This window comes from Ursus arctos, unplaced genomic scaffold (genome assembly GCF_023065955.2).
Source record: "Ursus arctos isolate Adak ecotype North America unplaced genomic scaffold, UrsArc2.0 scaffold_19, whole genome shotgun sequence".
Classification (NCBI taxonomy): Eukaryota; Metazoa; Chordata; class Mammalia; order Carnivora; family Ursidae; genus Ursus; species Ursus arctos.
In genome coordinates this window covers 54,042,692-54,056,237 of record NW_026622863.1, presented here as the reverse complement: position 1 = coordinate 54,056,237, position 13,546 = coordinate 54,042,692, and the positions used below count along the sequence as shown (strand labels likewise).

The 13,546-nt window shown below is 56.0% G+C and overlaps 1 protein-coding gene across 3 annotated transcripts; it reads right to left on the bottom strand.

The window, feature by feature from the left end:
• Window positions 1-2,651: 2,651 nt before the first annotated feature.
• On the bottom strand, window positions 2,652-13,361 carry TNNT1 (troponin T1, slow skeletal type). 3 transcript variants are annotated; one of them, XM_044380084.3, is made up of 14 exons: window positions 13,304-13,346; window positions 11,628-11,669; window positions 11,512-11,525; window positions 11,298-11,327; window positions 11,038-11,070; window positions 10,296-10,317; window positions 8,334-8,394; window positions 7,936-8,052; window positions 7,648-7,725; window positions 5,632-5,745; window positions 5,219-5,328; window positions 3,469-3,559; window positions 3,331-3,371; window positions 2,652-2,790 (listed from the first exon to the last, which is right to left on the bottom strand). In XM_044380084.3, exons 2-14 carry the CDS (start codon window positions 11,657-11,659, stop codon window positions 2,745-2,747), a joined length of 789 nt encoding a protein of 262 aa, XP_044236019.1. In that variant the 5' UTR covers window positions 11,660-11,669; window positions 13,304-13,346; the 3' UTR covers window positions 2,652-2,744. The 3 variants fall into 3 exon arrangements, with proteins under 3 accessions (XP_044236019.1, XP_057170034.1, XP_057170035.1); XM_057314051.1 differs by having other exon boundaries at window positions 2,652-3,559; window positions 13,304-13,361; XM_057314052.1 differs by lacking the exon at window positions 11,038-11,070 and having other exon boundaries at window positions 2,652-3,559; window positions 13,304-13,361.
• Between the last annotated feature and the right edge of the window lie 185 nt (window positions 13,362-13,546).

Genomic DNA, 13,546 nt, shown 5'->3' with positions numbered 1-13,546 from the left:
GAAATCTGGATAGAGGCAACAGCCTTTTTTCCCAAGAGATGATGGAGAAGCCCACCCACTCCAAAGTCCTTGGGCCTGTAGGAAGAAATAAACTACAAATCCCATGAGACCTGGAGAACGCTGGCCATAGATATAAAGGGAATGGGAGCCCCCGTGGTTCTTGGGATGTGTAGTCCCTGAACCCCCCCCCCCTTCCCACGCAGCTCCACACCCAACCTCCTTTACCAGGGAGCATAAATGACAACTAGTTGGTCATCCCTACGTTGTTACCCGTGGTTGGGGTTGTGTGTGTTTCAGTGCCTGTGCACAACTGTGACACCTTATAACTGTACTTGCAATCCTGTGTGTGCCCGCCTGGGTGTATGCTATTCATAGGGGCTTGTGTTTATTATGATTGTAAGTGTACATGTAAATATGTCTCTATGTTTTTGTGACTGTGATTATTTATCCGCTCAACCCACACAACAAAGTGTGAGACATGTTCCCACCATCAGCTCAATTAGCAATCTTTACACTGCAGAATTTAGACTTTAGCCTCTATTTTAAAATTCTGTTCTGCTGCAATGGTGAAGAATTCCAAGTCTGATTTAAGCAGTCATGGGTTTGACACTTGTTTCTGCCCAGTTCCTTGCTGTGGGGCCTGGGGCTAATCTCTGCCTCCTGGAGTTGTCCAGAGTGTACACAAAGTATCTGATAGGTACAAGACGTTGGCTGTTTACAGACATTTTCATATCCCACTCGTTAAAATTCTCTTCTTCCCTTTTCTTTTCCATGGGCAGGCAATTAGTCTGGGTCTGCTGGTTAAAAGCCACATGCTGTGTGATCAGATGTAATGAACAGAGAAATAGTGGTTTCACCGATGCCCCCGGGGGGGCAGAGACTTGGTTGTCCCGCATTATTCATGTTCCCTTCTACCGCTGATTTTAAGCCGGGCTTCACAGGCCACCTAGAGCAAACAACTCCCGGTGGCAATATAATTAACTTCTGCCTGGGGTGGGGGGGTAGCAGAGGTGACAGCCTGTCTCCTTCTTCTGCTTTGCCCCTTCCTGCTGCCTGGAACCAGAGCTGGGGGAGCAGTCTTAGTGTCCTGGTCAACTCAGGCTGCGAGGACAAACGTGGTTAAGCCGCACCCCTTCATTTCTCACAGTGCTGGAGGCTGGAAACCTGAGGTCAGGGGTGCCTGCGGGGTCGGCTTCTGGGGACAGCCCTCCTCTTGGCTTGCAAAGGCCACCTCCCTGCTGTGTCCTCCGATGGTGGAGAGAGAGTGCTCTGGACACTAAACCCACGATAGGGCTCTACCCTCAGGACCTCATCTAAGCTTGATTACCTCTCAAAGACCCCACCTCCACACCCCATCACACTGCAGGGTAGGACTTCAGCCTACAGGTGCTATGGACAGACGCAACAGCCTCGGGATGATAGCCGCCCAACTCAAGGAGCCAGGCCAGATCAGCGTCACAAGACAGAGCCCCCATCTCAACTATGTGGGAGGGGTCGGCAACCTTCCCTAAGCCACTGATAGTGGAGATTTCAGGCTAAGATTCCAGGCCTACATGCTCGGGTCTGTCTGTTCCTCCTGACGGTCACAAAGGTGGAACAGCAAATGGCGGGCATTGCTTTGTCACCGAGAGGGGGGTCCTCCTGTGAGCAACTTCACAAATTGTTTTGTTTGGGTTGCTTTTGTATTTTAAAATTCAGATATGATTCACACTGGGGAGGGGGGCCTGTTTGAAGCGTACAGTTCAGGGGGTGCCTGGTGGGCTCTGTCCTAGAGCATGCGATTCTTGATCTCAGGATTTTGAGTTCGATCCCCAGGATGGGCATAGAGATCGCTTAAAAATAAAATCTTTTTAAAAAGTGTACAGGAGGCACCTGTATGGTTCAGCTGGTTAAGGGTCTGCCTTTGGCTCAGGTCATGATCTCAGGGTCCTGGGATGGAGCCCCCTTGACGGGCTCCCTGCTTAGCCGGGAGTCTGCTTCTCCCTGAGCAACCCCTCCCCCCATGCTCTCTCTTTCTCAATTTTTTTTTAAAGTACAGTTGAGCACTTTTTGTATTCACAGGGTTGTGCGTGCTACCATCACCACTAATTTCAAGCATTTCAGCACCCCCATCCTGCCCTTCCCCAGCCCCTGAAAGCCCCCGATCTCCTTCCTGCCTCCATGGACTTGCCCTCTGGACGATTCACATACACGAAATCCTACAATCTGCGCCTTCTGTGTCTGGCTTCTTTCGCCGAGCACCATGATTTTTTGAGATCCCTGGACATTGCAGCGCCCGTGAGGACCTCGCCCCTTTTTACTTCAGAGTAATAGCGCCTGGAAACCATCCACTAGTCGATGGGCATTGGGCCTGTTTCCACCTTTTGGCTGCCGTGCGTAATGCTGCGGCTGACATCTGCGCAGTGTGCGTGCGGAAGGCCACATGTGTTCACTCGGGACGGGCAGACACCCAGCCGTGCCATTGCTGGGTCCTACAGTAACTCCGCGCTGCCCGACTGGTTTCCAGAGTGGCCGCACCGCGCTGCATTCCCTGCAGCGGGGGGCTCCACGTTACCCACCACCGCAGTGACCGTGAGGGTTCCCCCCGCGCTGCGCCAGGCTACACACGGAGGCCACCGCTCCGCGGGAATGACAGCCAGAGAACTGGGAGGTGTGTGCAGGGGCGCGTTTATTTCAACCACAGATGGGACCCACACTCCGAGGGCTCTGGCTCCCGTGCCCACGGCGCCCACAGCCCCAGGTCCTCACTTCCAGCGGCCTCCAACGCGGCCCTTCCCTGCCCCCTTCCGGCTGTAGGAGAAGAGTGAGAGGGTGTCAGGAAGGAGGGGCTCCCCAACCTGAGAGGGGTCCTGCACTCAACTCAGGAAGTCCGCCGCCCCCCCAACTCCCCCTCTCCCTGCCCAGAGGAAGGCGCAGGCAAACGCGATCTCCGTTCCCTGCCGGGGGTGGTGACAGTCTGTGGCCGGCTCCCACCCCCCTGCGGGACCTGATGTGAGGGGGAGAGCTCAGGATGTTCCCGGGGGTGCTGATGGGTGTTTGGGAGGACGGGCTGGGGGGAAGGGAGGGATGCGTGAGCAGAGTGGGTAGCATGGATGAGAGGCCACAGCTGGGGTGAAAGAGACGGAAAGTGGGAGACAGGGATGCATGAACAGCGAGCAGGACAGGCAGAGCAAGGAACAGAAGTGGCGCGGGGTTCTCAGCCTGCTGACCCTTGGGGCGGGGGCTGTTCTGGGCACTGCAGGCTGTTGAGGGGCGAGGGACTGAGGCGCACAGAGTGAGGGGCGACAGGGAAGGAGAGACCAGCCCCAGAGTCAGAGGAGGCACACTTACAACTTCTGGGCGTGGCTGATGCGGTTGTACAGAACGTTGATCTGCGCGGGAAAGAGGGGGATGCTGGGAGGACGGCCCCGGGGACAGGACGGCCCACCCCTGCCCTGAGCACCGTCCTCCCTGGGAGATGGGGCTCACCTCATACTTCTGCTGCTTCAGCTTCTCCATCAGGTCAAACTTCTCAGACTCCAGCTGGTGGATCCAGTCCGACAGCTCCTGGGCCTTCTCCCTGGTGGGGCAGAAGGGCTGTCAGGGAGGGGCCGGCCTCTCTCAGCCCAGAGAGAACCTGAGGCCAAAATATTCACATTGAATGGAAGGGAAGAGCTAAGTCTCTACCCCCTGTCCCCACATTCCAAATTCCCTTTTCACCAAGGGAGAACAATGTCATAGCTAAGGACCCAGGCTCTGGAGGCAGGAAGCCCTGCTTCAAGTCCCAGCTTTGCCATTCTCCGGTTTGTGACATTTGCCGGGTAATAGGATCCTGTCTCCTCTCCGTAAAACTGTGGCTGCCTGCTTTGTACATCTTCTCCCGTTCTTCCTTAGACACAACCTTTTGCAATAGGCCCTGTTAAAAAGCCACTGTCCCAAATGTCCCGTGTAAGTAGGGGTGGCCAATGGGATGAAAGCAGGTCTCTGGGTAGGGCTTCCTGGAAAGCCTTTTGTGGCTCCTTCCGCGCAACTTCTTCCTGCTGCTCAGATGTGTTGGCTGGAGTCCGAGCAGCCACATTTGACCATGAGGTGATTTTGAGGATGGAAATATCGGGCTAGGTGTAATGGAGCAGAGAAACAGGAGTCTGGGTCTAGTGATTTTCTAGAGTTTCATCCTAGCTAGTCTCACATTTCTCTAATGTGAGAAAATAAGCCTCTGTATCTTAGGCTGCTATGTACACGTGTCTTCACGAGAGGCCAAACTTATTCTTAACTGATAAAAATCTGTGGCACAAAACTGTGACAGGGTGTATAATGAAACATAGTACACATTCAAAGTCAGTGCTACTGTCCATTTTCTTATTACCATTGCTTGTTTTGTCTTGCTAGCTACCAGCTTTCCACTGCCCTCTACTCTGGGGCACATTTTTATTTGAAAAATGTTATAGACCCTCATATGGCCTTTAACTAATGAATAAAATTGAGGTAATTGGACCTAAATATTAGTGGACCCAAGTATATGAACTAGACTTTATCTCATCACCATCACCTCACTGACCCTTCACAAGTGTCTGAGGTAGACTTTGTTATCCTGGCCTCATTTCACCAGTAAGGAAAGTGGGGCTCAGAGAAATTACCTAACGTGCCTAAGATCACACAGCTAGTAAGTGGCGGAGCAGGCACTGAGCTCCGGCCCCCCTCACTGTGCTGCCTCTGGAGCAGTGGGGGTTTCTGACTTTATGAGTCATGCCCAGACCGGAGAACATCAAGCTACCGATGAGGTCCCAGAAGGAAAAGCCCTCTGCAGCCTTCCCTCTGGTGGCTTATGAGACATGGGCTGTCATGTGAATGGGAGGTAAAGGGGCAGATAGAGTCCCATGGGGCAGAGACATGGCTGGAAAGTTCTTACCAGCATGTCTGGCTTTAATTCACATAAAGATGGGATCTTCCTGAGTTTCCAGGGGACATCAATAGCTCAACATAATCTCCTAACTCTCGGTAAGCCATCTTGTTTGGCTTCCCGCCATCTTACCTCCCAGACTCTACAAGTTATGGTACCCACAAAAAGTGACATGTTTCCCAGGGATGACAGAGGCCCAGAGAAGGGAACACTTGCCAAAGTCACATAGCACCGGGGCTCAGACCTGGGCTTCTGCCCTCCCAGAGTTGGGGAAGGGTCCCCTTATCTCGCTGTCTTACAACCAGCCCCCTCCCACCCTGAGCCCCCCACCCCACCTACCGGAGCTGGTCTTCTCCCATGTGGTCGATGTTCAGAGGCTTTTTACGCTCAGACAAGATGCGCACTTTCATCTCCCGACCTGTTTGGCGCTTACCGCGCTTTTGTTCTGCCTAAGGGTAGGGAAGGGGACATACTGAACTGTGGGATAGATCAGAACCCAGGGGGCTGAGCTCACCACTTCGTCCCTACCCCAGGAGTCCAGACCCCCCAGCCTCCTCCTCCCTCAGACCCAGGAGTCCAGGCCCCCAGCCCCTCCTCCCTCAGACCCTGGAGTCCAGGCCCCCGGCCCGTCCTCCCTCAGACCCAGGAGTCCCAGCCCCCAGCCTCCACCTCCATCAAGAAGCAGGAGTCTAGGCCCTCAGTTGCTTCCTCCTTGGGAACATAGACCTTAGATCCCAAGGGGCTGAACTCACCTTGACCAGATAACCCCCAAAATGGGCTCCCATGTTGGACAGAACCTTCTTCTTTTTGGCATCATCCTCAGCCCGCTTCTTGGCCTCCTCTTCCTCCTTGCGCATCTTCTCCTCCTGAGGGAAGAAAGGGGTTAACCCCAAGGCCTTGCCCACCCCCTGCAGGGAAGGGGTCTGAGATGGGGATGTGGGAGCTGAGTGAAGCAGGGATCCATCAGACCCGGGGCATGAGACAAAGTCAATGTCAGAACAGGCAAAAACGCAAACATTCTGCTCCCGGCCCTTCCAGACCTGGCTCTGTGACCGCCTGCAAGTCCCTGCTCCTCTCGGGGTCTTCATATCCCCCAAGCAGAACTTTTAAAATGGGGAAGGGATATTCCTGCTTTTTTCTGCATTCCTCCGGTCTGCATGGCCAATGCTGGGCGTTGCTGTATGGCCTCAGTGCAGATACTCCCCCTCTTTGGGCCTTCGTCTCCTTTATTCTCATGAGACAAGAATGACAGTCTCAGAGGATGCAGGAGGGTGACTGGTGATAGGGGTCGGGGACTTGGAGCACTAAAGCAGCCGATGGCCTTGAGCCTGAGGATGGGGTTCTAGAATGTCTAGTGAAGGCAGCCCCATGTTCCAGAAATAGTGGCTTGTCCAGACCAACCTTTGTCCCCACTGGAAGCGCTGGCGAGGGGGCATGACAGCTTCTGCATGTCAAGCATGCCCCATCTGAACTGGTTTCCTATTGCTGCTGTAATTTGCACAATTAATAGCTTAAAACAACACAAGTTAGGGGCGCCTGGGTGGCTCAGTCAGTTAAGCGTCTGCCTTCAGCTCGGGTCCTGATCCCAGGCTCTTGGGATGGAGCCCCGTGTCCAGCTTTCTCCTCAGTGGGGAGCCTGCTTCTCCCTCTCCCTCTGCCACTCCCCATGCTTGTGCTCTCACTCTCTCTCTCTGTGTCAAATAAATAAATAAAAATCTTAAAAAAAATAGCACAAGTTTATCGCCTTACAGTTCTGCATGTCGGAAGTCTGAAATGGGTCTTCTGGGCTAAAATCAGAACAGGGCCGGTTCCCTGCGGAGGCTCTAGGGGCGAATTGCCCTCGCCTCTAGCGGCTGCCTGCATCCCTATCTCCTGGCCCCTCCCCCTGCTAGCAGAGCGGCATCTTCAAACACCTCTGACTCTGACCCTACAGCCTCCCTCTTGCAAGGACACTTATGATAACATGAGGCCCCTCTGGATATCCAGAATCATCCCCCACCTCAAGATCCTTAATCCCATCTGCGAAGTCCCTTTTGCCATGCAAGGTACCATATGCATAGACTCTGGGAATTAGGATGTGAACATCTCTGGGAGACCAGCATGACGCCTACCATGTCACCTTCCTCCTAATCTTGAAAAGTGATTCAAGTGGGCCACTCCTTGATGCCAAGGCAGACCATGTTTCCAAAGCCAACACCCATGGGAGCATTCTAACCAATCTTCTACAACTAGTCAGCAATTCCCTCCAAGACGGACAGGTGACCAATATGAACTCATCCCAGAATCATGTGGAAGACAGATAAAAGAGGAGCGAGAGCCAGAGTTGCTGGTGGTCACTTGCCACTCCTGCCTGAGAACGGGGTGTCCAGTAGGGTGACCAACCATCTGGGTGGCCTGGGACTGATGGGATACAAGATTTTCAGGGCTCAGGCCAGGAACATCCCAGGCAAACCCACCATGACCTCATTCCACAGAAACATGGGCCCAGGGATAGGGAAAGAAAAGCTGGGTCTTTGTGATCTCATTTGAGTTCCTTGATCCAGCCGCACCTGAATCAAGTCACACTCCACACTTTTTAGTTATATGAGCCAATAACATTCTCTTTCTGCTGAATCCAGTTTGCTTTGGGGTTTCTGTCCCTTCCAGCGGAAAGATCCTTGAATAATACAGTGCAAGGACTTTCTCAGGACAGCAGAAAACATCATGGGAAATAGAGCACCCAGCTGAAGAAGTAACATTTGGTCTCGCAGCGCAGGGGAGGCACCCACCGCCAGCTTGGCCTGACGCTCACGCTCCTTCTCGGTTCGGAAGCGCTGTTGTTCAGCTCTCTCAGCCCGGCGCCGCTCCTGGGGGAGACAGAAGAATGAGGGGGTGCAGGGACGCCCCCTCCCCAAGGAGGTCAAGAGCAGAGACGAGCTAGTTTGAGTGTGGCCACCGACTTGGACAAGTTCCCAAATGATTCAGCCTCGGGTCTGTACTGGATGGGAACCATTCCCAGCCCCAGGACGGCACGGGGTGAGGGAGGCATTTGCGGAACCCCACCTCCCTCCACTCACAATGCGCTCTTTCAGCGCAATGAGCTCCTCTTCCTCTTTCTTCCGCTGTTCAAAGTGCACATCGATAAGCGTCTGCAGCTCCAGGAGATCTTTCTCCATGCGCTTCCGGTGGATGTCCTGCAGGACGGAGGGTGGGGACCGCGTCAACCCCAGGCAGTGCGGGGGGCCAGGCACCCACCTGTGCGTGCCTCTGAGACACGTCCGGGCCGGGCCCTTGCCTGCAAAAACGGACTGGGACAGTTTAGGGGACAGGGAGCCGCTGTTCGCGATGTTCCCCAGCAGGTGGCACTAGCGGCCCATTCGGTCCATTTCAGGGGACTCCGAAAGAAGGGAGAAGCCAGGGGCGCCTCTTCCTAATTTGCACAAAGGCACCTGGGGACTAGATGTCCCTTACTTACATCGAAGTCCACACGTTCCCCTTCTGGGATCTTCGGAGGGATCAGAGGAGGGACCACAGGCCTGATGGGTGGAAAGGGGGAGAGACTGAGCAGCCTGAGCTCCCTGATGGCGCTCCCGGTTCGGGAGGCTGACAGGTGGCTGGTCCGATTCTAGATTCCATGGGCTGTCTGTGAAATACGCTGGATTTCAAACACTTGGTTCAAACAAAAGAATGTAATATATTTCACTAATAATGTCTCCTATGGATTACATGTTGAAATGATGAAATTGCAGATATAACAGGGTGAATTTAAAAATGCTATGAAGCTTAATTTAACCTGCTTTGTTTTACTTTTTAAAACGCAGCTTGTAAAAATACAGATATTTACATATGTGGCTTGCATTGTGGGTGGTGCTCCCTGGGGTCTGCCCTGGCCCACACCTTAATTAGAATTCTCTGCTTTTTAAAACAGCACCTTCGCTTGATTTGCTTCCTACTCGTCTGGCTGTCCCACCTCTGTCTCCTTGTCCCCAGAGGGCCCTTTGAAGAGTTTCGCCCTTTTATTTATTCATAGGAAACTCTCACGATCCACGTCGTTCACTCGCGTGACTTTGATTATCATCAATTACTGAGGATTCACCACCTCTGTCTCCAGCCGGACTCTCTCCGGGATCCCAGACTCGGGTAAATAGGTACCCCCTGAACATTCCCAGCATTCTCACAGACCACGCCTCCACCGAGCTCATCAACTTCTCCAAGATGGAGGGGTGGCTGCACTGCCCCTCGGGTTCTACAGCCCAGCCCCCAAGCAGATGTGCTCACCTCCTCCCTCCCCTTGCCCCAACGGCAAGTCCTGGCCTCTCTGCCTGGGCATCTCCCCAGTCCGTTCCCCTGTTCCACCCCATGTCCCCTGCTCAGCTCAGGCCTCAGCCCCTCCACTGTGAACCTTCATGCCAGCCTCCTCCTGGCCTCCCAGCCTCCAGCTGTTCACCTTCAGTTCATCTTCCTTCATGACTTTAGCTCAGAGCTCACCCTTAAGACCAAGTCCAAGCAACTCAGCATTCAAAGCCTTTCTCCATCTGGCCCCCGTCAACTCCTCCAGCAACTTCTCTCCTCCCTCACAGACACACACCACATTTCATGGCTCCCTGGCTATGTCATGTGCCTTTGCTCCCCTGGGCCTTTGCACATGCTGTTCCCTCTGCCTGCAATGCCCTTCCCCTGATATACTGCACCTCCTGAGGCCTTCCCTCCTCCAACAAGACTTCCCTGCTCCCCCTTGGTCTCTCAGTCAGCTCTGACCCAATGCCTCCTGTTCAAAACCCTGCATGACCCCACCCCTTCTCGCACTCTACGCTCTAGCCACAATGAAATTGGCACCACTGCCCACACCAACACACAGAACTCTGCTTCTAGGTTTTTTTCTCATGCTCAGATTGTTGCCTCCTTGCATCTCCAAGCTTTTGGCCCCAGTGTCACCTCCTCCAGAACCCTCTGCCCTCACGAGCTCTCATGGCCTCCACAGATCTGCCTAGTTTAGGACCTTCACCAACAGAATGACCCGTGTCTGTACCTGGTCCCCAAAAGAGTGACCTAGATCCGGCCACTGCACCGTGTGTGCACCCCACAGCTTTCTCCTCCATAATATCCCTCCCACCTCCTCCAGCTGGTGAACTCCTCATCCCTTAGGACTCTGGCATCACCTCCCCTGGGAAGCCTTCCTTGACTGCCTAGGGCAAATGTAGGGCCCTCTTGTGTGCTACCATCACTGTATCTGGGTCTGTTTCACCAACAGAGCAGATGAAATATGACTGGCCAAATGCCACGGAAAGTTCTCTGGACCATTTGCTGAAAGAAGGAATCACTGTCCTTTCCTGTTTCAAGTGTCCCACTCTCCTTTTCTGCCTTCTCTGTCTCTGGGGGTGGGGGACATATTTACGAGGATGTGAATGGGCCCCCCCCAAGCTCTCTAGGATCTCACCTTGGTTTGGGGCGCTCCTCTTCTAATGGGGAGATACAAAAACATAATTAGCAAGAGTTCATGGGGGTGGGCCTGACATACGCAGAAGAGGGAACCCCCCTCCAAGCCACAGCCCCCAGGAGCAGCTCTGGGGGAGAGGCATGAGTCGGGGGAGAAGAGGGCGGAAGGGAAATCAGGGTGGCCGTAAAGGAGGAAGAGGTTCACACGCATCAGATATACATTCAGAACTGGTGTGGGCATCCCCCTCCCACTTCTCTGGGAACCCAGGGGTCCAACCCCCCAGACCTTCCTCCTTCTACATACCCAGAGCTCCTGCTCTTCTCCATTTACACCTAGTACTGCTGGGTGTCCCCAGCCCCTCCCCCCTGGGGACACAGGAATCCAGACTCCCAGGGAGAGCCCCTTCTGCAACTAAGGCCCCAACCTTTGAATGTATATGGAGGAAAAAAATGACAGGGTCGGGGACGAAGATGCGGGGCGCGGTGCCTGTCCGCAAACATCCAACCCTTCTACAAGTATTCCTCCAGGCTGGGGAAGAAGGCTTGGGTGTCGGTCCCTTTAAGAAGGAAGGGAAAGGGTTAAAGCCTCAGCGAGGCGATTTCCCTTCGTGGACACCAGAGGGCGCGCGAGCTCTCCGGGGCTTAAAGGACCGGGCCTGGGAGGGTTACGGGGGCGCAGGGGGTCCTCGCAGGGATCAGGGCCCGAGGAAATCCGTCTCGGGAAGCGAAGCAGCCGCGGTTACCTCGCTCTGCCACCGGCTCCGGCTCCTCGGCGGCTGGGGAGGAGGAGGCAGGGGAGAAGCGAGGATGGGGGAGCGAGGGGGAGCGGCCACGCCGGGGTGTGGGGGGCAGAGAGGAAAGAGAGGGGAGAGGCTGTTAAAGGACCTGAAGCCGGGGCGGTCGGGAGCCCAGCGCCCGCCGGCCCCGCCCCGCCCAGCGCCCCCTCCCCACCCGGCCCCGCTGGGCTGCCTCCGGCTGCAGACCTGCGGGGGCCAGGCCTCACCTTCCTCCTCCTCCTCCGCAGCCTCCTCTTCTGGAAAGGGGGACAGGGGCCGAGAATGCAGGGTTAGGAGCCCCGCGGGGCCGTCGGCCGTGCGCAGAGGGCAAGCGAAGGGCGCCGCAACCTCAGGGGGTGGGGGCTGCGGGCGAGCGCGCTGCCCTCTCGCCTCCCGCGTGCGTGTCCCCAGGTCCCCGAGGCCCGCCCACTCCCCACTCACCTTCGGGCTGCTCCCTGCGGGCAGGGGTGGGAAGGAAAGAGCGAGAGGTAGAGTTAGACGTGTTGGAGCTAGGAGAGCGTCCTACCTCCCCCAGCCCTCCCGCCAGCGCCACTCACTCCTCATATTCCTGCTCCTCGGCGTCCGACATCCTGTGTGACCTGAGGACCGGAGAACACGCGAGTGAGCTGGGGTCCCGATGGAGGAGGGGGCTGGGGGCCAGAGTCCTGGGTCTGAGGGAGGAGGGGGCTGGGGGCCTGGACTCCTGGGTCTGAGGGAGGAGGGGGCTGGGGTCTGGACCCCTGGGTCTGAGGGAGGAGGGGGCTGGGGGCTGGACTCCCGGATCTGAGGAAGGAGGGTCTGGGGGCCGGACTCCCGGGTCTGTGGGAGGAGGGGGCTGGGGGGGTCTGGACTCCTGGGTCTGAGGGAGGAGGGGGCTGGGGGGCCTGGACTCCTGGATCTGAGGGAGGAGGGGCTGGGGGGCTGGACTCCCGGGTCTGAGGGAGGAGGGGCCTGGGGGCTGGACTCCTGGGTCTGAGGGAGGAGGGGCCTGGGGGCTGGATTCCTGGGTCTGAGGGAGGAGGGGCTGGGGGACTGGGCTCCTGGGGCTGAAGGAGGAGGGGCTGGGGGTCTGGACTCCTGGGTTTGAGGGAGGAGGGGGCTAGGGGCTGGATTCCTGGATCTGAGGGAGGAGGGGCTGGGGGCCCTGAGAGGGAAAGGGCTCTGGGAGGTGTGGTTGGGGCACAGCCCCTGCTCCTCCACCACCACAGCTGTCCTCTTTTGTCTTTTGACATGTCCATGGGAACCTGATCTGAGTGGGGATTAGGAGAAGGTATTTGGTAAGGGACTGTGGCCTGAAGACAATAGCTGCCCCACCCCCCAAAGGCTATTTCGGGGGGATGTCGTACATGGTGAAACAGAGGACATTTCCTAAGAAGGGATTCAAGGGGGGAGGCCCCTGGGAGAATTAGTCACACCAGCTCCCTCTCCCACCCCTCCCCCTCCCCCCTGGCTGGTTGTCTTCCCACCTGTCCCCTCCTTGCCCCATGACCCACAAATTTGGAGGAGGCAGGACATGTCAAGAGCAACTCTGTCCACAGACCTCATCCTGACCCCTACATAGACAGGATCGCATCTTTGAGATCCCCCAGGACCTACAGTACCCAGGTTAAGAGAACCCCAAATCCTGAGACCTACAGATCCTGAGACCCCAATTGATGATGCCCCTGGTTTCTGGGGACAAGCAAGTCCTCATGTCTCCGGCTTCTGAGACCCCAGTTCTTGAGACTGCAGACTCTGGGCTGAGACAGCCTCAGATCTGGATGCCCTAGGTCTTGGCACCTACATTCTGAAGCCTCAACATCTTGAGACCCCTAACCCCAGATGCCCAAGCTCAGAGGTGCATTCATGATGCCCCAAATGTTGACACCTCCAGTCATAAGGCTTCAGACCCGGAGACCTCAATTCTCAAATCCCAGAGCCTGAGGCTCCCTGTCCTGACCCCCAGACCATCAAACGTCCAAGCCCAGAAACTCCCAATCCCTGAGATTCCCTCTGACTCAGATCTCAGCCCTCCTAGGTCTGAAGGTGTTATATTCTGGGACACCCCAGACTCTGTAACTCCCAAATCCTAACACCTCTGTCCTCAGTCCCCCTAAAGCCTGAGCTTCCCCGGAATTCCCCAGACTTCATCTTGTGCCCCCTCTACCTCCATAGCTCTTCATACCCCTCATGTCTCCCACGCCTCATGTCCTCCCCCCAAGTCCAAAGCCCCTGGAGACCCCAAGACCATTACCTAAGGCTGGGTCTGCAGAGTCCGTGAACGGCGGGACAGAGCCTTGCTGACCGAGCTGAAGCACCCCTGGGTTTATAGCGGAGGCTCGGCCCCGCCCCCCACGGGAGAGGGAGGGCCAGAGAATTCCTTTCTCCAGCCTAGAGTCCCAGCGCAGAGGCTGCCCTGCCCCCACTCTGGCTCCACATTCAGGATCCTGGCACCTCCTGGCTTCTCGGGGACCCCTCCATCCCATCAGCACCGCCT

Bases quoted from the DNA above. Each gene is read 5' to 3' on its own strand.
- TNNT1 (XM_057314051.1), bottom strand. From the start codon at position 11,659: ATGTCGGACGCCGAGGAGCAGGAATATGAGGA. The intron at 11,071-11,297 runs GTGAGGCCTGGC...CCTCCTCCCCAG, and splicing joins TGCGGAGGAGGAGGAGGAAG to CCGCCGAGGAGCCGGAGCCG. The intron at 5,329-5,631 runs GTGAGTTCAGCC...CCCTACCCTTAG, and splicing joins TTGGGGGTTATCTGGTCAAG to GCAGAACAAAAGCGCGGTAA.